This window comes from Leiobunum rupestre, chromosome 1 (genome assembly GCF_980474605.1).
Source record: "Leiobunum rupestre chromosome 1, qqLeiRupe1.1.hap1, whole genome shotgun sequence".
Taxonomy (NCBI): Eukaryota; Metazoa; Arthropoda; class Arachnida; order Opiliones; family Sclerosomatidae; genus Leiobunum; species Leiobunum rupestre.
In genome coordinates this window covers 54,760,151-54,787,230 of record NC_143384.1, presented here as the reverse complement: position 1 = coordinate 54,787,230, position 27,080 = coordinate 54,760,151, and the positions used below count along the sequence as shown (strand labels likewise).

General features: G+C 37.9%; 2 protein-coding genes across 2 annotated transcripts; both read right to left on the bottom strand.

Annotated features, from left to right (window-relative positions):
* Positions 1–209: 209 nt before the first annotated feature.
* Positions 210–1,241, bottom strand: LOC149963274 (uncharacterized). Its single transcript, XM_090165817.1, has one exon. The coding sequence runs from the start codon at positions 1,239–1,241 to the stop codon at positions 210–212; it is 1,032 nt and encodes a 343-aa protein (XP_090021943.1).
* Positions 1,242–1,313: 72 nt separating this feature from the next.
* LOC149963273 (zinc finger MYM-type protein 1-like) lies at positions 1,314–2,681 on the bottom strand. The gene has a single exon (XM_090165803.1). The coding sequence runs from the start codon at positions 2,679–2,681 to the stop codon at positions 1,314–1,316; it is 1,368 nt and encodes a 455-aa protein (XP_090021929.1).
* Positions 2,682–27,080: the final 24,399 nt, after the last annotated feature.

Sequence of the window (27,080 nt, the reverse complement as noted above, 5' to 3'; positions counted from 1 at the left end):
CGCCAAATTCACCTTCTAAACTGCACCCCCTAAATCTAAAACTTTCCAACGCGCCCCTCCAAAAATGTTTTTGCTCGACGAATGGCAGCTGAACTATATTCCCCCAACAATAATAATCAAAAAATAAAATTAAATAGGCTAGACAAGTTTTATATGTGAAAATAATGACTAGAAACGTTTAATTAGACAGCTTGTGGCTATAAAACAAATCAAATTTTTACAAGAGGCGTTTTTCGAGATTTTTCATGGGCAAAATCTTCAATTATTTCATCATAGTTCAACTGCATTAGAATATCGCTTTCAATACTCATCAAAGCTAGAAAATTCATTCTGACTTGTTTCATTGTGCTTCTGCTCGCGTTTTTTATTCTACTGAGTTTTGAAAAGGAGCGTTCACCACTACAGTTGGATATCATTAACGATAGGGATATTCTAAGTGATATTTCAACATTAGGAAAAGTGTCTTCGATTTTATTAGATCGCAGAGTGTTATATAGTTCTGAAAGAGAGATTTCGTCATTTTTGCTAGTTCGATCCTTATCTCTGTTAATATATTGGGCCAAATGAAGGCATTCCAACTCAGAAAATTCTTTGCAATAGTTTTTTAAGTCGTGCGGATTAATGCTGTTCAAATGAGAAAAAAATCCAAATCGTGCGTGAATTTTTTCGTACGATTCAGATCGTTTCTGCAATTGAGATACTAATGTGTCAATTATCGGTAGATACGTCTCCACCCTAAATTTTTCATTTCCCTTAAGTTGCACATTTGGCGCCGGTCCATCGAAGAACGTAATACGAGAAGATCTAGTTCTAGTTCTAGCTCCATGTGAAACATCCTTATAGTCAGATTCCGGAAATTTATCTTGGGCAATGGATTCGTACTTTTCAAATTCATTCCTAATGTTAGCGAGAAAATCAGCTAGTGAACGCAATACCTTCAATGCAACGTCCACGGTTAGAGTTTCTTTCTGAAGGGCAATACTGGTCTTGTTCATTCTTTGCATTATATCGCGCCACACTTCTGTTAAGATTATTATTTCTAGTTTCTCCATTTTCTTTACCAAGCTAATAGCTTCATTTTTAGTTTCGGTGGGCCGGTTAATATCACGAGCAATCAAAGTCAAGGCGTCCAAAATGTTTTTGTAACCGTTCTGTAGGGCACTAACTGCGTCAGCACGAGCGGACCACCGGGTATCAGAAAGGCATTTTAGAACACTATTCGAACCCAAACATGTTTTCATGATATTCCAGCGATGGGTAGAAAGCGCAAAAAAATTGTACAACTTTTGAATCAACTGGAAAAAGTATGTAGCTTAGAGAACACACCCAGCACATGGTACGAAAATTGCAAATTCACATTTATTTTTAATTCTTGCCTGTAGGCCCGAATATTGCCCGGACATATTTGAGGCATTATCATAACTTTGCCCGCGACAGTCATTTATAGAAATATTGTGTTTATCTAAAAAATCCAGAACGGTTTCTGACAAATATTCCGATTTATGTTCTGTAATTGGTACGAATTCTAAAAATCTTTCAACTGGAACGCCTTCATATAAGTACCGAATTATGAATGTCAGCTGATCAACATACGAGAGGTCGGGGGTAGAATCTACGCTTATTGAGTAATATTTAGCCGTTTTTACTTCACATACAATTTTTGTTAAAACTTGTTTTCCCATAACAGTTATGAATTCATTACAAATGTTAGCCGATAAGTATGAAATATTTCCTTTTCCAGGATTCCCGTATCTTTTTAAATGATCTCCAAGAAACGGATCAAATTTGCTCAATAGTTCTAAACATCCCAAGTAATTCCCATTTTGTTGGGATCCAATGGTCTCATTGTCGCCGCGAAATGCAAGTCCTCTTGAAGCCAAAAATTTTACGACACTTACAATTCTTTTCAATACGTCTTTCCAATATTCAACCTCTGAATTATATTGAGAAAGCAAGGCAGTGTCCACCCTACCGATATCTTTACTCCGTGCGAAGTAAGTCAACATAGCTTCCCTATGCGACAAGCTGTGCTCATGGTCCAAAATTAGGCTTTTTATATGCTTCCAGTCATTACACCCATTAGGTGAACTGAAATATGTGCTGCCGGGGCTGAAAAGACGGCATGAATAACAGAATACTGATTTTTTTAAAGGAGAATACAGGAGCCATTTTCTGTTTACAGTTTCACCATTCTGTAGTGTTCGAATAAATGCGGTCGTATTAAAATTTCTTATTTTAATTTTCCCATTTGCTTCTTGATAATTTCTGGAAGCATCAGTAAAGTCACAGTCTCTATTTTGGAAAAACTCTGGTCCTTTGCGAATCCACACTAAACGAATATCTTCTGTAAAAATCTCTGCCCAATCACCAGGATCGTTTAAAATAGTTTCAGGTAAAAATTGCGCTTCTTCTATTGTCGACTCGTTTACAAATTGTGATTCGGAAAATTTACATGAACCTTCTAAATCAGATGAAACCACTGGCTGTGTGCTAGAAACATCATCCAATATTTGAATATCAATAGAACCGCGTATCAATGTTGAGAACTCGTGTTGTTTGTTGACATTTTCAGATGAAAAAAATTCGGTTAGTTTTGGTAACTTTCCGATGATTTTTTTTGATGGGCATCTTTTTTCTCTTCTCTGCACCACTGGGATATGAGCGTTTTGACATGATTCCATACCCGCTGAGAAACTAACAACGTTAAATTTTATAAAAACTAATTCGGTACTATATACAGGTTGTTTCAGAAGTCAGTGCAATAAATTTGAGGTGTTATAGGGGTTGAGTAAAGATGTTTGACTGTCTTTGTCGCGATCCTCTGCGACGAATAGGAAAAGCGCTAGAGAGCGTTAAAGTTTGGTATAAAAACGCCTAAATGTAAGCTTTCAACGAACATAAGAACCCAGATAGAAAACCCGTTTTAAAGGGGTAGTAGAAAATTTTACTACTACAAAAAACACCATATTGTCGAGTGCAAAGCAGTTTTATTTTTTAAAGAAAATGTTGAAATTGTCGTCCTCCAGCTCCTAAACAAAGTCGGCAGCGACGAAGAAGCGATGTACGTACGGACTGAGACACTCCAGCTGTGGTACGAATCTTTTCCACCGCCACAGAAAGAAGTCAAGTGGGTTTAGATCCGGCGATCTTGCTGGCCAGTTGACCGGACCTCCTCTGCCAATCCATCTCTCTGGATATTGCAAGTCGAGGAACGCTCGAAAAGTGAGCCGGGTCTAAACCCACTTGACTTTTTTCTGTGGGGGTGGATGAAGGAACTTGTCTGCGAAACACCAGTGGAGACGGAAGTTCATTTGGTAGCACGAATTCACGCCGCTTCGGAAAAGATTCGTACCGCAGCTGCAGTGTCTCTGTCCGTACGTACATCGCTTCTTCGTTGCTGCAGACTTTGTTTAGGAGCTGGAGGACGACAATTTGAGCATTTACTTTAAAAAATAAAACTGTTTTGCACTCGACAATATGGTGTTTTTTGTAGTAGTAAAATTTCCTACTACCCCTTTAAAACCAATTTTCTATCTGAGTTCTTATGTTAGTTGAAAGCTTACATTTAGGCGTTTTTAGGCCAAACTTTAACGCTCTCTAGCGCTTTTCCTATTCGTCACAGAGGATCGCGACAAAGACAGTCAAACATCTTTACTCAACCCCTATAACACCTCAAATTTATTGCACTGACACTTGAAACACCCTGTATTGCTTTAAGAATATAGAAAGCTTTTATTTTGTGAACCAGAAACCCCATACCCTAATATCGGAAGCCGGTAAGATTGGTGTAGGGAATTTTGGCGTAAAATATTCGCCTCTAGGAAAGTTCGGTGTATAAAATAAAACAACATCTTCTAAAAAAAATTATCTATACTTTTTACTATAAAAATATGTTTAGTAATATTTATCTCAGTCACTTAATCTTATTTTTACTTCTTTAAAGATGTAACATAGGTTTTCAAATTAATCAGCCTAAGCTCCAGAGAAGGGGCAATGTGTTTAAGATTTTCCCAATATCTCTTCTAACTTGGTGCCGAATTTAAAAAATATAAATATTCTGTACTCCAAATTTTCCCAGCGGCTATAGCCTATCGGCTAATAATTTACATCAAATTTTCCAACATCGAGCTTACCTATAGCCTAGACCCCATTAGTTAAATTAAACGCAGGCGGCAGAAAGTGAGACTGAAACGACGGCATAGGCCTAACAAGCAACAAAGTCTGCCTAGCACCTAGGATTCTTGTTAATTCTTATAAACTTTTATATTTAAAAATTAATTACCTTTTATGAAACGCATCGGAGATAAACTATTATCCCATACTGCTCAAACTATATTAAAATATTGCTGTATGATAGCAGATGTCACCGACTTATTATATTCGTTTGGAAGTTTATAAAAACGAACTATTGAAATCTCCCGACCACACAAATGACAAATCGGTTCAGTAATGCTATTAAACTTAGAGAAACGTTTCTGTTGAACAGCTAATTCAAAGCATTATAGCCTACTAATATATCGAAATAGGCTGCGTCCGAAAAACCTTTAGTGATGAAAACAAATTATCAAGGGTAGAAATCAGCTTAGACTAAAAATGCGGCGACGTGGTCCTCCCGTCGTAATAAAACGTCCGAGTTAAATACAAAAATTGGGCGAAGATATACCTTTGTTTAGTCATTATTTCAAAGCTAATTTTTTTATATTGACGGTTTTGTATTAGGCCTGAGGGGGCCCCTCGGGAACTCGGGGCCCTGGGCCAGGGCCCAACGGGCCCAATGGGAAAGACGGCACTGGCATTAGTACGTGGCTAGCTAGTTCAAGTTCTTTCTCAATTTCAATCCGGAATGCACCCTTTTTTCCCCTCGATATTCATTAAAATGAGTATAGCCTACAATATCGCATGTTCATGTTTTTTATACCAGGTCTTCTTTAATTTTAACTTCGTCAATAAGCACCCCACAGTAATGTTAAAATTCTGGCAAAGTTATTGGTTTTATCTCTTTGGAAATTTTTTCGAAAATTTCATCATGAAATTCAGGCGAGATTCCAATTATTGACTTTTTCCTCAAAAGGGTGCTTTTAGAAGATAATTGCCAAGTTTCTGATTCTCTTAATTTGTACATTGATGGTGATTTGTGGTACAAAACATGCACCATTTGATAACTGAAGGGTGCCATCTTCTTTGAGAGGGGTGACTCTTCTTCGTCAACATTTCTAGCTGAACTTGCAAAAATATATCTTTTAACGAACTTTTAGTTTTCTTTTCACTCAACTTGGTTTTGAGAACTTCCAAGAGAACGTTGTGATCACAATCTGGAACAGTGGCACCACATTTAGAAATTTTGAATGACAAATTTTGTTTCAGCCTTTTATTTTTCATCTTTAAGTTAATTTATTTTCTTTTCTGGACTTTCAACAGAAAAACTAATTCGTTTTTATTTAGTTTCATCTTATGGCAGTGATTAAAAGATTAAAGCTAGAAGAAACCACTTATGGACTGTGAGAAGGATGATAAAATACGCGAAAAGGTAGATTTGTCCATAATTAAAAGGGATAATACAGCTAAATCCTAAACAAATTTGAAGAAATTAAAAAACTTACTAATAACTCGGACCAAATAGAGTTATTAGTAAGTTTTTTAATTTCTTCAAATTTTTTTAGGATTGAGCTGTATTATCCCTTTTAATTATGGACAAATCTACCTTTTCGCGTATTTTATCATTAAAAGATTTAAGTTTCCGTTTCCTGCTCAACTGCAGCCTAAAACTGGACCCAAGTTTACGACACAAAATACAGCGTTGAATCTTGCTGGTCGTTAGTATCCTGCAGTTTGTGTGGTGATAAGCATTAGCTATACAGATGAAATTTCATGATTTTAACGGGTACTGTAGTTTTCGAATACGTCTTGTTGTTTGAAAAAATTTTGACTATAAACTGTAGAAAGTAGCTTTAGTATCTCACACGACACAAGTAAAAATAATATCAGTTTATTTACATTTGTATTTGGTAAGCTTTCGCAAACAGTTTTTTGATTGCAATTAAACGCTTCGAACAAATATAAGTATCACTTGTAACGTGGTTCACGTTAAAATCTTTTCGGTTCAACCACGCCAGCCAAGTTTTACATATTTCTAATGACCTTTTAGGCTTAGGCCAAGGGATGAAATGAACTACTATCATATGATTACGATGATAGTATCGAGAGTCACTTATACAACTTTTCGCTATGCAATAATTATTTATCATACTGAGGCCCTAACTGCGCCGTTTAAATGTAAATACAGACGCCCCCTCTCACCGCAGCGACAAAATAAATCACCGAATAGTTTAGTAGATGGCGCTACCTATTACGCTCCAGTGCAATCCCCGTTTTTCGGCCCCCATTTAAGCGTCCAGTCACTTCAAAGTTGGTTCTACAGAGAAAACCATGAACAATACTACAGGCGTTCCGTCCCGTATTTATTCGTCTAAGGCTCAACTGAGTGGTCGAACATGTAGTTTGGTCGCCATTTTAATGTCCAGAACATTTTTTTCTTCGATAATAGAATTATCGGGATGAACCTTTCTAGCACTTTTTTCAATATTTTGCGATGGGCTTTCACTGAATCATCGTCTTCCGCTATTTTGAAAAAACAAAAAACTTAAATAAAAATGTGAAAACTTACAGTAAACCTCTTTTTTGCGAATGGACGACAAAATTTATCCTCCCAAAATAACTCACCGATCCAGTCTCTAGAAAAGTAAAATTTTTACCATAGATGATCGTTCATTTTTCTTTGGTTCTTGTTTCTGCTCAATTCTTCTTCGCCTGCTTCTTCACAGTCAACTTTTCATTTCCTATTTTTTTTTAAATATTCCTTATTTTTTGGACCTGTTCAATTCGATGGCGGAATTTAGTTTGGAGTGCCGAAACCCATGTGCTCTAGAAAGCAAAATTATATACCGACACATCCATGATCATTGCCGTACGCATTCGGTTTGTTAAAGTCCTATGTTTAGAAATAAGAGCAGCACCAACTCTATGATAATCGTCTGAGCTAGGGTAGCTGTAAATTTATCGAAAATTTAAGTTGTTCATAAAAATAATATATATTATTACTGCAGCATATCTTCATAAATTACGTTTATTATAGTTGTTTTATATTTCCTTATTGTTGTTATTATTCCTTGTAATCAAATGCATTAGAGCTGGAGGTAAACCTGGTGCTTTGTAAATTAGGGGCAAGGTTGTTGAAGTTGATGTTGGTGAACAAGAGTCAATCGATAAATTCCTTCTATAAGATTAATTTGAACAAGTCTGGTCGTAGCTGGAAATGTAAACGAAAAATAAGTTTAGAAAACATCTTAAAAATATAAAATTAACATAAAATTAATTTTAAATAAAATACTCACGATTACAAATCGTTTGAAATAATCTAATTTTAACAATAAAAATTTAGTTTTGCATATGTAACTAGCAAAAGTATCTACGAAAATAATCAAAAATCAAATTTAACATCAGTTGTTAGTATCATTTATACACTTTTTTTAAGAAAATCGTTGGATTTTAGGTTCTTTTGACATTTTATTATCCTAAGATACTTTTAATTAAATCATTGTACAGTTTTCAGTTTTTAAATATGAGTGGACCTGCACAATTTGAAATAAATCACAATGTTTACTGGCTAGATAAATTTTCCAAGGTAGGTTACTCCTTACCTTTTTTATTTTATTTATAATCGGAAATCGCTCACTACGTCATCGAGCGGCCCATGTTTCAGCATAAATAGAATAAATGAAAATCTTCCTACGCACGTAATGAAAGTAAGATTATTAATGAAAAAGTAGAAGAGTCAGACTGCCAACAGTTTTGGTGAATGACAAACGCGGAAAAAATTATGGTTCGTTGTAGAACGCCGGATTTTTACCTCTCCAAGGGGACAAAGTCCCATAGGAGGGGTTATACAATTACCGTGTCTGACTGTGTGTCTGTGTCAATTGATTTTTATCCCAAAAAGGAGATCGGACATAAATATCGAACTTTTCAAAGACAATGAACGGAACACATTTTGTTTTGGTGACTGAAATTTACAAACTTTAAATTTGCGGCACGAGTTATATTTCTAATTTTTGAATTTATCCTTTGAGCCGAAAAGGTTCGCCACCCCTGGCTTAATGCATTATTTTGCTAAAAATTGCCACTCCAGGTATTTTTTAAATGAAAGGGGCAGTCATTATACCTTGTCGAATGGGGGACTAGGTACCTTGAGAAGTGCATTTATAGTGCAGCCAAAGGAGTTAATTTTCCACGAAATCGCTTTGCACCCTAAATATTTATTCCTTTTTCCATATTTGATGAAAAACGAGAATAATATGCTATGTTTGCTGTTAGAAAAGCAAAACTTACTATAAAGCGCCTTTGCCTATAGCAGCACCTTTTTTCTTGAACGAAAATCACAAAAAATTTATCACAAACTGGTCGACGGCTTCTTGATAGTTTTTTTCCACAAAATAGGCAAAAACTGCTCAAATCGGAGAAGACCCCAAAATTCAAAACATATTTTAACCCAATTTTTAATTATAACAAAGACTTTCCCCAGAAACCCGCCAACTGCGCTCACGTTTTTAATTTAACACTTTTAACGCCAAAAACCCGTTTCCAAGTAATTTTAGGGCCAGCGCACTAAGCTCATTTTATCGCTGCTTTTGAAGCTCGTGGCATGCTTCAACTGTCAAAAAATTCGATCGATTAGCAGTTTACATTTATGATACATCAGCTGACCTCGTGATCCGGCCGGATCGATTACTTTTTTCTCGATCTCTTATTCTGAGCGGCTCGACACGATTTTCTTCGAACTAGCTCGGCTCATTAATACCTTTACCTTCTAATAGTAAAGTAAAGTATGTGGGAATTTGAAAGCTTAGAGCGCGTCTGGACAAACATAAGAAGGAAATAACACAACGTTTTTGAAAGTCAAATTTAATTTCACTAGGTTTGTCACAAGGTAAAATTTAAATGTTATAATTCTGAATTTTCAATGGCATTCCTTAAATTATTTTAATTGTTTATTGGAAGACTTTTAAGAACTTCAATGCAATTCTTATCTTTTAATTTAATTTAATTGTTGCACAAGACCCCGTCTTCAATTAGTGTGTTTACTCATATATTTCCCGTACAACAAATTCCTTTTATATATTGATTGTAGCGGCTCTAGGCGTGCATGCCAAGATGTTTGAAAACAACTAGCATATTTAAGCTTGGAGACATGAAATCGTAGAATTATAATGATATCATACTTTTATTTCACATTTCAACAACAAAGGTAAGAATTATTTTTCATATTAAAATACGATGTTTCTTTTTGCATATACACTGTACATCGAAGTTAAAGAACAAAGTTGGATTTCATGATGTCTTCGTGCTGGGAAATCCCATTTACTCAATTATGTCTTTCATTTTCCAGAAATTAGACAATGTGACGTAAGATCTTTCAAATGTTATGTTAAAACTTCAACAGTGTTTGTTTCTTACACTCCCTTATAATAATCAGTTAGGCTAATACGCAAGGCACTTTTATAACCGGGCAGCAAAATCTCGTTGATGAACCGTTTTTAAACGGTTGAGAAAAAGCTGCAAGGTAAACGTTGATAGAACATAGCGCGATGACCGGTGATTAGACGTTTTTTGTAACGTATAATAAAACGTTAATATATATACAAAGAATAACCAATTATCAACGTTATTACCATCAACGTATTTTAAACGTTTATAACCCAACGTATTGAATACGTTACAACAACGTATTTAAAAGGTTTTCTTTACTAAATATCTACGTTTTAAATCACGTTTTATTAACCATTTTATCTACGCATAATTGTAACTAAAATTATCCGCGTTGAAATTAATCTCATACATTTAGTTTGTAATGCCATAGATTTTAAAAAAACGACCAGAATGCCATAGAAAGAACTGCTTTATATTTATTTACAAAAATTATTTTTTCTTACAATATATTCAAAATCAGGTAATCCAAATGACTAACATGTCACTCGCAAAGAGTTAAACTTTATGTAACAACTTTAAGCAAAAACGTTGTTGTCGTAGAGTTCAATTAAGAATTTTTCTACTGAAGGTGCTCCTGCGAGCTGCTGTATAGAAGAACCCGGCTTGAAATATAATACTCTGTTATATTTTAAACTGGGTTCTGCTTGCAGGAGCTCCTTCAGTAGAAATATTTATAATTGAACCCTCCCTCAACTACTTGTTTAGCTTTAAACATTATCTTCCTGTATTATATATATATACTAAGAAATTTGCATTTTACTTCAAATAAAAAAGGCAAATTTTAAATATTGGTAAAATTTGGCTTATTTTAGACTAAGCTGACATTAATTTAACAACTTGGAATTATATTTCAAGAAAAATGTTTAGAACTTGGGCTCAGGGTGAAAAAAAGTTATTTAATCTCCAACTTCAAGTATATTTACTCCCGCTTCAAGATATAAATTAAAGATAGATGAAATATTTCTGGACCGATTTGACCATCTCCTTATATGAAAGCTTATTTTACCCTAAACTAACATTAATTTAGCAACTTGGAAGTATATTTCAAGAAAAATGTTTAGAATTTTGGCTCAGGGTGAAAAAATTTATTTTATCTCAAACTTGAAGTATATTTCCTTGAAGTTAGTTGAAATATTTCTGGGCCAATTTGGCAATCTCCTTATATTATTAAGTTCGGCATAACGGCTACAGAATTTTAGACCCAACGTCAGCTTAGTTTTTATTATATTTTAAACTGGGTAGAAACATATGTAATTGAACTCTAACTCAACTACTTTTTTAGCTATTATTGTAATCCTCTTCCTGTATTATATATATTGTCCCTATCTGAGGGGATAGGGTGGTCACTGGATTTGCAGTCCATACTCATGGGAGCTTCTGGCTCTATTGACCCATGTACCAGGCTCCTGGGGTTATATTTTATAAAAAGAGGTCTTGGCTCCGAGTTTGGAAAGTATTCGTTGATATGAAGATATTCCTGTTGTATTTCAGTTTTTTTCATTTCCATTACATTATTGAATTTACGTAACTAATAAACCTGTTCATCTTAACTCCTTTAAATCTATATTTATCATTTCTCGAGTTAAATTTAGGTTCTTGGCTTGAGCAAGGGTAAATAAAAAAGTATCGTGAATCAAAAACCTGTTCTGGAATAAATTCCAGGTAATAAAAATCCCTAAAATGAAATAAACAATCAGTTTAGCTGCTGAAAGAAAATATTGCATATAACAAGTCACCTTCAAAACCAAACTTTAATTATTATTAATATAAAGTTACGTGGTGTTTTTTTACACTTCATTAAAGAGATGACAAAAGTCATAAGGGGCGTTTGCGCTTAACAATTATTAGTTGTAAACAATTTATAATTGCGGTGTGAATATGATAGTTTTACAATTCATGATACCAACACAATTATTTGGGCAAGGTTTTGTTTACAACTAATTAGGATCAAGTTTAATTGAGGCTTTACACAGTATATTTTGATCCTTTTAACAGGGAAATACCCGTAAATTACACTTTGAATACACTCAATAAGCATTCTTAAGCCCAAAACTTATGTTTAAAAGCAAAAGGAAACAACACCTCAAATATAAAATTATTATAAAGGTTACTAGATGCACGAAAAAAAACCTATAAAACTAAGGTAATTAGCCAAAAGCAGCCAAAATGATTGTTAGCCTAGGCCGGGTAAGTCGCCTAGGGTTAACTGTTAAGTTATTGATCAATTGAACAATTTTATATTTCCCCCTAACTAAATAAGTGAATAAAAAGAGCACTTGAATTTTATTTACCATTCTTTTCTCTTCCAACTCGATTATTCGTCTAAAGCGTCCACTGTTTATTTTAAATGCTGCTTCGCTCATTTTGCTCGTCGATAACGGTCAGACAAGGCCAACTTTGATCACGCGCTTTTCGCGAAACATACGAGAGATGCGCGAGAGATCAAAGTTGGCCGTGTTCAAGAGGAGTTAGTTTTTTAGTAATTTTTTTGCCATAGTACAAAATATGCACTAGTTTCAGTACTAAAAACCTTTTCGAAGGTACAAATAACCAAAATCTTGGTTTTAGGCGAGTGGTAAGACACTTAGGATTTTTGTGTACACCGGGAGTTCGAACTCTGCAGAGTTCTCAAGAGTTCTCAAGAGGTCGCGAGAGTTCAAGAGAGTTCAAGGGTGAGTTCCAGAGAGTTCATTGGTGAGTTCTTGAGAATTCGTAAGAGTTCTCGAGAGTCCGGGAGAGTTCTTGAGAGTTCGGGAGAGTTCTCGAGAGTTCAAGGGTGATTTCCTGAGAGTTCATTGGTGAGTTCGAGGAGAGTTCTTGAGAGTTCTCTAGAGTTCAGGGGAGTTCATAAGAGTTCCAATAGCAAATTTACACCTGAGTTCTTGAGTGTCTTACCGCTCGGTTTTAGGGCGGATAATAAGTATTATGTATTTTATGGCTTATTCATTATAATTGAATAACAAGTTTTTAAGCCCAAATGCTACGCGTTTGAATGAGATAAATATTAGTTGAGTTAATAACTAATAAATAACGTTGAGTTAAAATCAATAAACTAACCTTGTTGTTTACCATAATGAAACGTTATTGCTACGTTATTTTGGATTTATCAAATAGGACGCGGTCTTAACCTCAGGTTGAACAATTTTTTTGTATGGACGATAGGGAAACGAGTGTAGGTGGCGAAATGGCGCTAAAGCTTGGTCGTCTGCTTCGAGGTATAAATCGTGTATCAATATTCTACTAAAACGTCTGATTCTGCGGCTAGACTGTATTCGCTACCGAAAACTTCAGCGTCGCTGCGCCACCTATATAAACTGGTTTCGGTAACGAATAAGGAAATTTAACGGTCACGGTGTTAAGACTGCTGCCGAAAGGGATTATTGTTTTCGGTAGCTATTCTATCGAATAAGGGTGATTTGGGCTTTTGAATTAATTTAGAAAACATAAGCTTTCTTTGAATAAAGAATATTTAAGTAGATTTATGGTACATTTATTTACTTAAAAATAACGTTCAGTTTATACCAAAATTACCCACAAAATATCCTGCTTAAAATTGGTTTTTGCAGTTATTAAATATCAACGTAAACGAATAGTTAATAATAAACTAAAAACGCTTTATCTACCAAAAAACCAAAACTTAACCATGCATCAACGTTCACTTTGCTACCCGGGTAGGCTCAAGTCGTCTAGTGACTTTTATTGCCTTTATTTCAGGGGCCTGATTAAAATGCGTAGGATGGTGGTGGCAAACCCTTTATGCCACGTGAGTAGGAGTGTCGAACGTCTTTGGCACTTTTCAATGTACAGGTAGAAAGGGGGTCGGCACCGGAAGTCCCCGCTTCCTTCCCCCTTCCGGCAGGTGGCGCGGGGGTCGACATTTTCTTCCCCCCTCGGGGTGAGTCACCGAAGGTCATTGACCTCCGCTGAGTGGCGCGCGCTGATTGGCGCGGGGACCACGTGGTAACTACGTGGCGCGGGGAGCACGTGGTTACTACGCGTGTACTGCGCGCTGATTGGCTGGCGCGGCGCGTGTACTGCGCGCTAATTGGCTGACTCGAAATTATTCAAAATGGCGCTGATTGGTTGGTATTTTGGCGCGAAAAGGGGTCAGTACTCCTTTAAAGGAATTCCCAGGCTCGCTATACTCGGTCCCCGTTTTCCATTGTTAAAGTGGTGACAGGTTTGATTGATTGAGCAGGTGTTGAGCGGCGTAGAAATAACTGAGCGGCGCAAATACCTTTAGTGACAATACCGAGAGAATCAGATATTAATTATGTCATCGAATTAAATTGAGTCGCGCATTCGCTGGAAATGCGTTAGTGAACAATCCTTTCGCATAGTCATGGTAGAACCGGTTCATTCCGCTTTCGTTAAGTAATTAATAATTTTGACAAATTGAATACACCTGTTAATAGGACTGTCACGCGATTATTTTGTTCTTTCCCCCCCTTACTTTGCCAGTATATAAGAAATCGCCCAACGGTCAATTTCGCAGAAGCGACGAACACCGCCCTCACTCTCCCCGACGACCAATCAGCAAGTTGGTAATTATGTTTTTGAAATTTTTTAAGCGAGATTAGTTTTTAATCTCTATATGTCTTAGGCAGCCCGAGACGACATTAAGCTCGATTATGACACTCCCCCAAAAACACCAGTGAAGTTGCCGGAAGTATACGCTAGGAAATCAAAAGTCGGCGAAGTAATTAAAAAAAATAAACCTCGACAATTATTCGCGGGGAAAGGGGCTAACCAAGACATAGAAAAATTAACAAAGAATACCACTTGGCACGATATTGTATTAGAATTCTCCGAGCTCGGAGATTTGGTCGTTAAGATCGTTACACCACGCACGTAGCATCCAGTCTTCCGCAACCGACTAAACAGGGTGTATGCGTTAAACTAGAATCAGGACCCCAGCTTAAAGCAGCCTTAGAAGACGTCAAGGACCAAGACGCCGTTTACCTAATTGAGGGTGATAAATTAGAAATTCGCCATAGCCAGGCCACCGGTCACACTTGCTTGACCAAAAATTCTGGTTCCTCATTTGTAAAATCGCTGACCCTATACGGCAGAAGAGACATTCACGACGTCCTGCGGTTATTGAGGGAAGTGACTCTACGCTACGACAAAATTCGTAAATTACAATGACTCAAGAAGCCCCTCTCGATTTAAGCACCAGGTTTCGACCTGAGAACTATTATTCGGTTACTAAAATTATCTCTCGGACTTCCAAAAAATATAAATGTAAAACTTTAGAATTCAAGAGCGAGTTCAAAAACTTGGACGATCTCAACCACGCGCGAATAGAAACCCAATTAAACGAAATTTTCCAATCCTTATTAAACGAAATTAGCGATGAAAATCAGGGTTACAGTCGTATCAGAATAGCGGTCAGTTAAGACGAACTCGAAGAGCCCATTAATTTCCAATTTATGAACCTAAACGAGTTGACGGTCGATAGAATTTTAAGCGGTATTGAGCAGGTAGCCCAGTCCCATAAAAATTTATACTTTGAAGCCCCCCTAAAATTCGACATAATTATTCTGCAAGACACCAATATGAGTGGTATTCGAAAAAGTATTCGTAACATTACTATTGATTGCTTAGAAAATTACATTGAACAGGGCAATACCTTTATTCCAATTCGCAATTCTGATAATCTGTGTTTTGCGAGGGCGGTAGCGGTAGGACAATGCATCGCCGACTACCAAGAATTAAAAAATAAAGGTCAATCCAAAAATTTTAATATGCATGATCTAAAGTACATTCGTAATGTTAACCGTCCAAAACAAAAAAAGCGGCCTTGGCGTTACACAGATTGTCAAGAGTTCCCCCAGGTCCTGTTGAAATAAAAGACATTCCTAAATTCCAAAATGTCTTGCCCGATTATCAAATTATCCTACTCGATTCCGATTCCAATTTTGACCCCATTTATTTAGGCCACTTTCAAACCAAACAAATCTTTCTCCTTAAATTAGGAAACCACGTTCACGTAGTGAGGTCTTACGCCGCCATGTTCGGGGGAATAGGGTACTGTCCATTTTGTTTGAAAGTTTTTGGGAATGTCAAAGAAAAAAAGCAGCACAATTGCGAGGGCCACGTCAGCTGTAAGCCGTGTCTCGACACGAATGTTTCCCATACCGAAGCTAGTCAACGTTGCGCCAACTGCTTTAGATATTTTTCGGGGAATACGTGCTTCCAAAAGCATATAAAATTAGGGACGTGCGACAAACTCAAACGTTGCCTAACTTGCGGTAAAGAGTTTGAAGGGGACCACGTATGCGATTTGAAATGTCACTATTGCAAAATTGAGCACCCGAAAAATGCGTGTTTTGTTCAACCTATCACGTTACCGGAAAATTCCACCAGAATCCTTTACTTTGATTATGAAACTTTAGTCGACAATGACGAGATTAAACCCGTTCTGCTAATTACCGCTATGCAAGACAGTCCTTACTCTGAAACGTACGATTACCGTACCTTTACCGGCTTTAATTGCGCCGAGACATTTTTAGATTACTTATTGGAGAGTCAGGTCGTTGCAAAAAAGGGTAAGACCAAATATTCAAAGGTGGAACAAGTTTTTAATAACATTACGTGCATTTCGCATTTTGGATCTGGATTTGACAGTTTACTCGTATTAAAAGGAGTTCTGGCCCGGTCAATAACCCCCGAAGTTATCTTTAAAGGCTGCAAACTTCTCGCGATGTTTCTTTCCAAATACAATATAAGATTTATAGATAGCTTTTCTTATTTTCCAGCCCCTCTCCGAAGCTTCTCCAAAACTTTTAATTTAAGCGAAAGCAAGGGATTTTTCCCGTATTCTTTCTTAAAAAAAGACACCTTAGACTATATCGGCGTACCGGAAAAATCCTTTTTCGAAGTAGATAAATTCACCCCCGACCAATTAGCAAATTTCGAAACTTGGTACGACGCCCAAAAATTTACCGTTTTTGATTTAAAAGAAGTGTAGACAAAGTACGCCATTGATGACGTCAAGCTGTTACAGAGGGGTTTTGACCGGTTCAGAAATCTTTTTATAGAAAAGGTCAATTTCGACATTTTGGCGGGAAAAAGCGTGACTCTACCGGGAGCTTTAACCGATTTATTTTTGAGCCGGTATCTGAAACCAAATACCATAGCTATTATCCCGCCAGCAGGGTACAGGGGCAAGCATTCCGTTAAAGCTCTCAGATGGGCGGCTTACTTGGAGCAAAAAATGCACGTAAAGTTTCAAACGGCGCGATCGTTGGAGGGAGAAAAGTATTTAGCTCCTTACCACCCCGACATTTACAGCGCTGACCCTTTAATAATTGGGGAATTTTTCGGGTGTTTCTGGCACGGGTGTCCCAATCACACTGATCATAATGGGTACAATTACGAACTTAAAGAATCTAATATCAATAATTACTTAAAAACTCTCGACAAAATCGAGTTTTATCGTCAAAATTACCCCAACGCGCGTTTAATTACCATATGGGAATGTGAATGGGACACTTTTTTAAAAGAAAACCCCGAAATAAATTATTTTTGCGACGAACTGGCTTTCTCTGACCCGATCAATTCGCGAAGCGCTCTGAGGGGCGGGCGCGTTGAAAATTTTTTACTGTATATAGAATCCACCCCCGAGAGGTCGATTAAATTTTACGATTTTAATAGTATGTACCCGTCGGTCTCCATGTCCAAAAATTACCGCTACCCCAAAGGGCTCCCCGAAATCTTAACTAGCAACTTTAATTACGAACCCGATTTCTATTTCGGGCTTATTAAAGCGACTCTTCTCCCACCCCAAGATCTATATCTCCCCGTCTTGGGCTCCCTGATTGGCGATAAATTAATGTTTACGCTATGCAGAACGTGCGCCCTCTATAATCTAGCCGACTGTCGTCATACCGAGGCGGAACGCGCGATTACGGATACGTACACTACCCCCGAGTTTTATTTATCCCTTCAATATAATTATAAAGTTTTACAAATTCACGAAGTGCAGCATTATCGCGAAACTTTCGACTCCGATTCACCCCTATTTGACGATTATGTCAGAGATTTTTACAAAATGAAAACCCAATACGCTGGTTTTCCTAAAGACGTTGACTCCTTAGAAGAAAAACAAAAATATTTAAACGACTTTTGGGAACAGGACGGGATAAAAATAGGCCTAGAAGAGGTTAGCTCTAACCCGGCTCTCAAAGCGCTTGGCAAGCTTTCCCTTAACCAGCTTTGGGGGCGTCACCTAATTCAATTACGTCAAAATAATAGTTATTTTATAAATTCCTACGCCGACTTGGTTAAAATTTTAACTGATAAAACGAAAGAGCTGACCGATTTAAAACTCCTAGAAAACGGAATGGCTCTCGTGACGACCAAAGATCACGAAGACCACGTCCCGGCTTATCGTAAAGGTTCCCCAACTGTGGGCATTTTCGTCGCCTCTTATGGGCGTATTAAATTATATAATCTTATGGCTAAAATCGGGCCTAATTTGGCCTATGGCGATACGGACAGTTGTATTCTGATACACGATAAGAAATTAGATTTAACTTTATCAAGCAGCTTGGGTGGACTTACGGATGAATATCCTAATGACCCCATTAAAGCCAAGATAAAAGGAGTCACTCTTACTAAAAAAAATCAGACCATCTTAAACTTTGACACGATAAAGCAGTTGGCGCTCGAGAACCGCGAATTAAAATACCGAGTCGAGATTCCCTTTAACGTGAAAAGACAAAAAACCGGGCACTTGTATCTCAGACAAGCCGAAAAACTAGTGGGATTTACGTCGACGAAACGTATATTTTTCAATGACGGTACTTCTATTCCCTACGGATATTCATGTCTCTCACACGCCTAAAATTTCAAACCCCCTGTACCTTTCTTTTGGCTGGCCCCAGTAAGTCGGGAAAAAGTCACTGGACGTTTAATCTCTTGAAAAATAAAAATTTAATGTTCGACAATCCACCCCAAAAAATTTTATATTGCTACAATCTTTGGAACGATCAATTTGACGAATTAAAACCCTCGCCCCCGAAATTAAATTACATAAAGGGCTCTTTAGTAAAAAACCCGAAGATTTGTTTGACAAAAGACAAAACAACCTCTTGGTGCTAGACGACCTTTCGAGCGAGTGCTTAGACAACGCACTGGTATCTGAACTTTTTCGCCTGTGTTCGCATCATCTGAATCTGAGTATTGTATTCTTATGCCAGAACGACTTTGGTCAGGGCAGATTTTCGCGCGACATTTCGCTTAACGCCTCATTTATAGTCCTGTTCCGAAGCCCCCGTGATCCATCACAAATAAAACATTTAAGTCGTCAGATCTTTCCGCATAACCCTAATTTTCTGAGCAACGTTTATAATTACGTAACGTCGGATACGCCCTATTCTAACGTGGTTGTTGACCTGCAACAAAAAACTCCCGAATTTCTAAAAGTTAGAACGCAATTCCTCATGGAAGAAGGACCAATGCTAGTATTTACCGAAAATTAATTTTTTATTTTATGTATTTATCATTTTTGGTAGAGGAAAATGTATATTATTGTAATAATCAGAATATATAACAGAGTGTTAATTCGAATTTTACGTCATTCTGTAAAATGCCTTTGCCCAGGTCAATTATAGAAAGCCGCCCGTATCTAACTTTATTGAAAAAGGCTTCCCCAAATCAAAGACGATTTTTACTGAAGAACGCCACGCGAGATCAGGTTGGCTCAATCGCGAATATCTGTCATAATATTTGCCGCGGCTCTTTACCCGTTGGCGAGAATAAACGACGGCAATTACAACGATATAAAAAATCTATTAGAAAACTAGGTCAAAGAGATCTCAGTGATCGTTATCGACGAAGAATTCTAGTCTCGCAAACGGGCGGTTTTTGGGGAGCGATTCTCGATTCGCTCATCCCGCCAATCTTGGATCGTATAATTAATCCGGCGCGATGAAGAAATTTGTCTTGCTACCCGCGGATAGCTATTTATCCGATACCGAAAAATTGCTAAATTTAATACAAGTACACATGAATAGTATTCTTAACAAATCCGTTCGAGACGGTAGTGAAGAAGAAAAACTACGATAACATCTGGCAATGTTGGCGCGGTATCTCAGAATTAAAGACTACGACGGCGCTCCAGCCGTTCAAATAAAACCGCCTTCTTTACCTCCTTCTTCGAGTACCTTAGCGCCGATACAGTTAGCACACGGTGCGATCTACCAGCCTCCCGCTGTACCTAACGGTTCATTCGGTAACCCGCCGCTCGCCTCGCCAAGTTTTTTTTCGCCTCCCCAAACGCCAAATCAGCTCCATCAACTATTCGCCGCCCCGCAACAGGTGCAAAGAGCCGTACAGCAACCTCTCCACCAACTGGAAATGGCTATTAACAGGCCCCTCCCAGCATCACCGATAAATCGTGGAATTTCTACACCATGGCAGAGTGTCTCCGGCATTTCGGGGTTGGACGAAAGTCAATCGCCCGATTACGCCCATACAACTTTAATTGCAGCCCCACCGCATCTCGTGACGTCACGAAATATTCCATTCAAGCCTGACTTTGCGAGTACTCCAGGCTACCAAAAGAGAAGATGGAGGAACGGCGCTAGCAACGTTTTCACTTCGCCCGCTCGAGCTGAGCTACGTAAATCTCGAAGCGAAACGAGTCTCGATGAATATAGCACGCCAACTTTCAAAGACAGCAGCTATAAGCCTTCGGAATCCACCCTTCGTAATACGACCGAACCTGTTTCCATGCCTTTCGTAGGACCGCTCTTGACAAGAAAGGAATTGCCAACCCGACAAGGTCGCAAAGAAAGACGCCGGGCGTATTCTAAAGATCGTGAAATTAATGATTGGGAAATTAATGAATGGGAAAATTAATGTTTTTTGTAAAACCATGTTTATTAAACACTATTGATTACAAAATCTGTTTTCGTGATTAAAAAAATGCACACACAATGCCAATAGCGAAATTACTTCGTTCATATATATTTCATTATTATACATTTTTAAAATTTTCTTAAAGCTTAATCCAGCAGACCTATTTAACAGAAACGAAGCAACGTGCAAACCGCAAGTTTCTTGGTTCATATCTGGAATTATATTTTTATTATAAAACCATTTCTGAGCTAAATGATCCAATTTAAAACCGTAGACATCAAAATGTTGACCGAAAGAACAAAAAAAATCTCCCACGCGTTGTCCTTTCCTATTTTTAGCACTGACGAAGATTCCTATCCAATGGCTTCCCGGCATTGATGAGTCTTGTACATTGGCCACCAAACAAAAGGGCTTTTTTCGGACAATCTCGAGGTAAAGTATCTTTGGAAAATGTGCCCAGAAAAAAAGGTTTGGTTCTACACCATGGCAGAGTGTCTCCAGCATTTCGGGGTTGGACGAAAGTCAATCGCTTGATTACGCCCATACAACTTTAATTGCAGCCCCACCGCATCTCGTGACGTCACGAAATATTCCATTCAAGCCTGACTTTGCGAGTACTCCAGGCTACCAAAAGGGAAGATGGAGGAACGGCGCTAGCAACGTTTTCACTTCGCCCGCTCGAGCTGAGCTACGTAAATCTCGAAGCGAAACTAGTCTCGATGAATATAGCACGTTAACTTTCAAAGACAGCAGCTATAAGCCTTCGGAATCCACCCTTCGTAATACGACCGAACCTGTTTCCTTGCCTTTCGTAGGACCGCTCTTGACAAGAAAGGAATTGCCAAACCGACAAGGTCGCAAAGAAAGACGCCGGGCGTATTCTAAAGATCGTGAAATTAATGATTGGGAAATTAATGAATGGGAAAATTAATGTTTTTTTGTAAAACCATGTTTATTAAACACTATTGATTACAAAATCTGTTTTCGTGATTAAATAAATGCACACACAATGCCAATAGCGAAATTACTTCGTTCATATATATTTCATTATTATACATTTTTAAAATTTTCTTAAAGCTTAATCCAGCAGACCTATTTAACAGAAACGAAGCAACGTGCAAACCGCAAGTTTCTTGGTTCATATCTTGAATTATATTTTTATTATAAAACCATTTCTGAGCTAAATGATCCAATTTAAAACCGTAGACATCAAAATGTTGACCGAAAGAACAAAAAAATCTCCCACGCGTTGTCCTTTCCTATTTTTAGCACTGACGAAGATTCCTATCCAATGGCTTCCCGGCATTGATGAGTCTTGTACATTGGCCACCAAACAAAAGGGCTTTTTTTCGGACAATCTCGAGGTAAAGTATCTTTGGAAAATGTGCCAAGAAAAAAAGGTTTGGTTCTCGGGTCGCATTTTAAAAAGGCGTCCAATATTTTCTCGTTATTCTTGTCCTTGATATGGTAGAGTGGGCGGGGTTTATTTATCACCTTCGATATGGTGAAAACCTCTTTACCCCAATATCCTTTAAATCCCTTACGAAATACTTTGCTGGTTTTTGACAGGCGCACGTGATCGCCAATCTTGAATTTCGGTTTCTTTCCAAATAGTTTTTGCCAAACAAGATGCTCATTGGCTAAGGTTACTTCGCTAGGTCTAAATCCCGTCGTGCGATGAACGCTGTCGTTATAGGACTTTACAATTTTTGGTAGTTATTTTATAAATTTTTTTCCTTTACTTTTGGTAAGAAATCTGTAAATTTTATTTTTAAGCGTCCTATTCACTCTCTCGCATACGCTGCTTTTTTATCGCCGTAACAAACGAAATGCTTAATCCCCTGGTCCTTGAAATAGCGTTGCACTTTACGATTTAAAAATTCAGAACCTTGATCAGTATTAATTTTCAAAGGCTTACGTTGTTTGTGGATTTTTTTGAAAGCAGCTAATATATCGCTCGCTCTCTTATTTTCACGGGAATAGCGAATGAATATCGGGACAGAATATCGATATTAGTAAGAATATAATTAAATTTATTAATATTTTTTAATTCGTTTAACTCGATTAAATCAGCCTGGTGTTCTTCGTTCAAGCTCGTGACATAAGTCCTATTTCTAGGAAAATTAAATTTTCTATCTTTGTGCAACGTATAGGCGTCTTGGGTCAGCGCCCAATCTTTAATTTTTTTCTTGGAAATAGAGGGTAATTGTTCGGATAAACGTTTTAGTCCTCCCAGATTTCCGGGATTTTCTGGGTCAAAATAAATAGATTCTATATGCATGTCTTGACAGTTCAAAGTGTGCTACATTATTAAATGAAAGACCAGCAAAGTTAACATTTTTATACATTGTAATGGCAATTTTTAATACATCAGCTCTGATAAAATTTCAGATTCATTTTGCATGATATTATGATATAAGTTTTCTACCCCTAGTTTATAGTCGGGAAAGTTGACGTAAAACGCCTTAATTACTTTGTCATAGTTCATAAGGGGTATCGCCATCTTGACACTTTTTTCGAGTCTTTCGCAGAAATGTGACGCGATCGGTTTGCAGCTAATGTGATGGGCCAATTGATTATGGCAGGGCAGGTTTGGGCACGCCTCGGTTAACGTAAATAATACACTTTTTAATTCGTCTAAAATAGACATTTTCATTCCTTCAAAAGCGTCTTTTCGGTCAGTTATTTCTTTGTCGAGACTCGTACGGATAATCTTCAAACGGTCCCAGGCTTCTTTATCTAGGGCGACCCCGTTGGCGGAGGAATACACAACGTCGTAATTTGAATTAGACCCGCGAATATAGCCGCGAATATCAATAATTCTTCCACGCTGACAGAAGAATCCTTCCAACTTGACATTATCCGACAACCAGCTGTGAAAACGTATAGCTTCGGTAGTGGTATTGAAAAATCTTTCAATTTTTTGTTCATAGTTCCAGAGATTCTTCCACACTTTTACGCTAAAATTGACATATTTTCTATGTCCTTGACGGTTATTTAAAATTTCAGGCTCCGCGAGATTCGCCGATAAAAAAATGTCGAGTTGGTTGGAGAGAAAATGGGGGCGTGTCATTCTCAAACAAAAGCTCGCGTCGAACTAATCGAACAGGGTGGCTCATTTTATTCGATACTATATATCACCTTTCTGTCCCGGGTAATTAAAATCTCGTTATCAAATTCAAAGTACATTATACACACGACATTAGTCGGTAGGGGGTCTTTCAATTGAACATCTAAACGTAGAGACCCCTGTCGAGGAATACTCGTATGATCAGCCGAAGCATTCTGGTCCGGCGACATATCAAAAGTAAAGATCGTATACCCCTCCTTAAAATTCGCAAAATTTAGATAATTACCCCTATCTTCGGAAGCTATGCCCATTGACTCGAATAAAGACTGAAAAGGTAAACAGTAATTTGAATTTGCATAATCCATTTGAAAGCCGTCAGGAGGGTATCTATCCGGTCCGACTGACAAAGATAAGTCGGTGATATTTAAATGTTCAAATTCCAAGCTATTTGTGGTCAATGACCCGTTGAAAGCTTCTTCTTTGACAAAAACTACAACTGCCCTTTTTGGTATTTTCCCGAGTATAACGTTATCGCGATTTATGTTTTTCAGACCCTGAGCGATAGAAAAACTTTTCATAATTGTTTGCGTAATGGGATAAATCGCTGGTATTCCGCTTTCTAGCATCCTAGCGTGGGCTAAACTTATCTGCGGAGCCACCTTGACTTTAGTAACGTATAAATACGCCTGTTCTAAAATTAGCTTATAATATTTTCCCTGCTCTAAAGCTATTATACAAGTTAAACGAGGGCTTCTTACTAAGCGGAATCTTACGGGTAGTTGATTGACAATAAACTTATTCATGTGACAAATTTCGAGGGGTAAATGGCCCATTAACTCAAACGTGGTCGATTCTTTCGTTCGCGCGCATCTCTTCAGCATTCCGTTACGATCATTGTTAAAAGCAGGTTCCCACATGTCTTGCGGGTTACAGGCCAGAATCATATAATACATTCCATTCTCCAGTTGCGTTTTCTTAGCGTCTTCACCAAAATTCAGCAATTTCGCCAAGTACGCGTTATACGCTGAAAGATTATTTGTAGATTGTACCGACGTGTCACCCAAATACGCGTCGATTTGCGAAAAAAGAGTTCCAATAAGATTATTCGTGACCCCGACTTTCACTTCAGTGGCTGGTACGTCTGTACCATCGAAATGCACGAGTTTCATTTTTAGTTTGAGCATAGGTTTGGATAAATCAATGTATAAGTCATCAGATGCCGGAATAAAAAATTCGAGAGGGCCATTGTCGGTTATGTTATTCGTGGGTAGATATCGTATTTCGGTTGTAGCTAATATGTTGGTATTTAACACGGGTCGTTCGAACAAGTCTAACGAACTTAGCATGCCTTCTCGAAGCGCCATTGTTTCTTATCCCAAAAAAAAGTCTTTCGTCCTTGATTTTTTCGTTTTCTTTTTCCGTTGTCTAGGAGGCGCGCGTCTCTTACGAGTTCCACTGCCTGACTGGGGCTTACTCATTCTGTCAGCGGCTTTATGTAACAAATTGCTTCCGGCTAATCGTAAATTGTTGCGGATAGCCAATTGCGGATCTACACCGGATTCCAAATCACCGAACATACGCTTTCCGAGACCTAGCGCTTCGCTGCGTAAAGGTATTACCATCGGTGTAATATATCTCATTAATTTCTTAAATATTCCACCCAAACCACGCCCTCTCTGGTAAACGGGGCCTGCAAACACTCGCCCCCCATATTGAGACTTATAGTAACGGAAATAACTGTCACTCTCTGACATCTTTCTTGAAATGAAGTCGAACGACCGTCTTCCCCGCGTTAAATATCAAATTTTCTCCAAAATCAGTTTTTAAGTCTATCTCGATCAACTCTAGCTCTCTTGCTTTAACCGGGTAATAGTCTATTTTGTCGTATATAATAGACTTATTACTAGACTGATCATTGCTCGCTAACGGTATAATTTTCATGAGAGGAGCGAAAGTATCTCCGGTATACTGGGGATATATTAAATTCGAATATAGATAAAGCGTACTCGCGCCTCTAGATAAATCAGCCGGATAAGTACTGTCGTGACCAACCAGGTCAAATTCGAAATCCGTAAATCCTAATAATTCGCCTAAGCCTTTCTTACTCGATTTGAAGAAAATAGTCACAGTCCCGTGATCTGCTCCTACATGGATTGTGCCATTGGGGTTTATACCGAAATGAACAAGGTTTCTCACGTGATCAGGGATAGTGTTTGACATGGCGTCTAATATTGCTTGAATACTTAAATAAGTTCCAATCGGAATATTACAGTCAACTTCTACGTTGCGTGTAAAAGTCATATCGCGTAGATGATTTTCTTTGATTTCAATATAATTTAGATGATTTAAAATTATGCTCCTCGTATAGGGGTTACCGGTTTTGACGGCTGATATACCCCCGATTGATATCCCGTGTCATCCTTGCTCTCGAAACATAACAGTTCTTTCAAAGGTCCGTCAGGAATAAATAACTCGAAATTGGTCTTCTTTTTCTTGGTCGGGTCAGCCGGATTATGTATTGTCGGATCGTAAATCCAATAAAGTCCATCGGGTTTTTCCCAGATTTTGAACGAAATGTAGGCGTCCAGTCCATTTTCCCTTATTCCTTCGTTAATAGCGCGTAAAACTTTTTTAACCAGACTATATTTGATGACAAATCCGGCAGTGTCTTTTTCGGCTTCCAATTTAGCGACTTTTAATGAGATTTTATAAATGTAAGGTCGTTTTTTATAATAATCAGCTGCCACCGTTTTTAATTGAAAATTATTAGTTTTATCCGTGATATTTTCCCAGTTGGGAGGCAAAATTACTTCCGACACGCCAACAACAAATTTGTCCGGTAGTGTTATAGAACGACCCAAGTTTACTTTAAAGTTTGACTGAGTATTCGCCGGATAGAGGTCGCTAGAGGCGTTACTCGGTAGAGTTACGTAAAAGTCGTCAATTTTTATAAAATGAATGACGGTCTCTTATTTGGAGGGGATTCGAACTCGTGACTATTTGAATTTGCTATTTACAAAGTTGTTCGTCCTACCAAGTAAGCTACCGTCATCCCTACTCGAGATTCGTTTCGTTTCCTACAGATTATCCTTTCATGAAAGGGCAAAGCGGTATCTTTTCCAAGTGTCGAATGAGGACTACGCTTTTCCAATCGGTTATGCCTAGCGGACAGAAGTCTGATTTATGTACACCTGGTACCTTCCAATTAACGAAACTCATTAATCGTTTTTTCCGAAAGAAATTTTAAAGGAATATCGTGGCTATTTACCGTAGCCATTTTTTCTTCGAAATTTACGTATACAACGAAATCGTCCCGAATACAAATCTAGAGTTTCCTCTAACAGCGTACTGGGTAACCTAGCAACGGCGCATTCCTCGATAAACACCTGCTCGTAATCAATCAAACCTGTCACCACTTTAACAATGCCCGAGTATAGCGAGCCTGGGAATTCCTTTAAAGGAGTACTGATCCCTTTTCGCGCCAAAATACCAACCAATCAGCGCCATTTTGAATAATTTCGAGTCAGCCAATTAGCGCGCAGTACACGCGCCGCGCCAGCCAATCAGCGCGCAGTACACGCGTAGTAACCACGTGCTC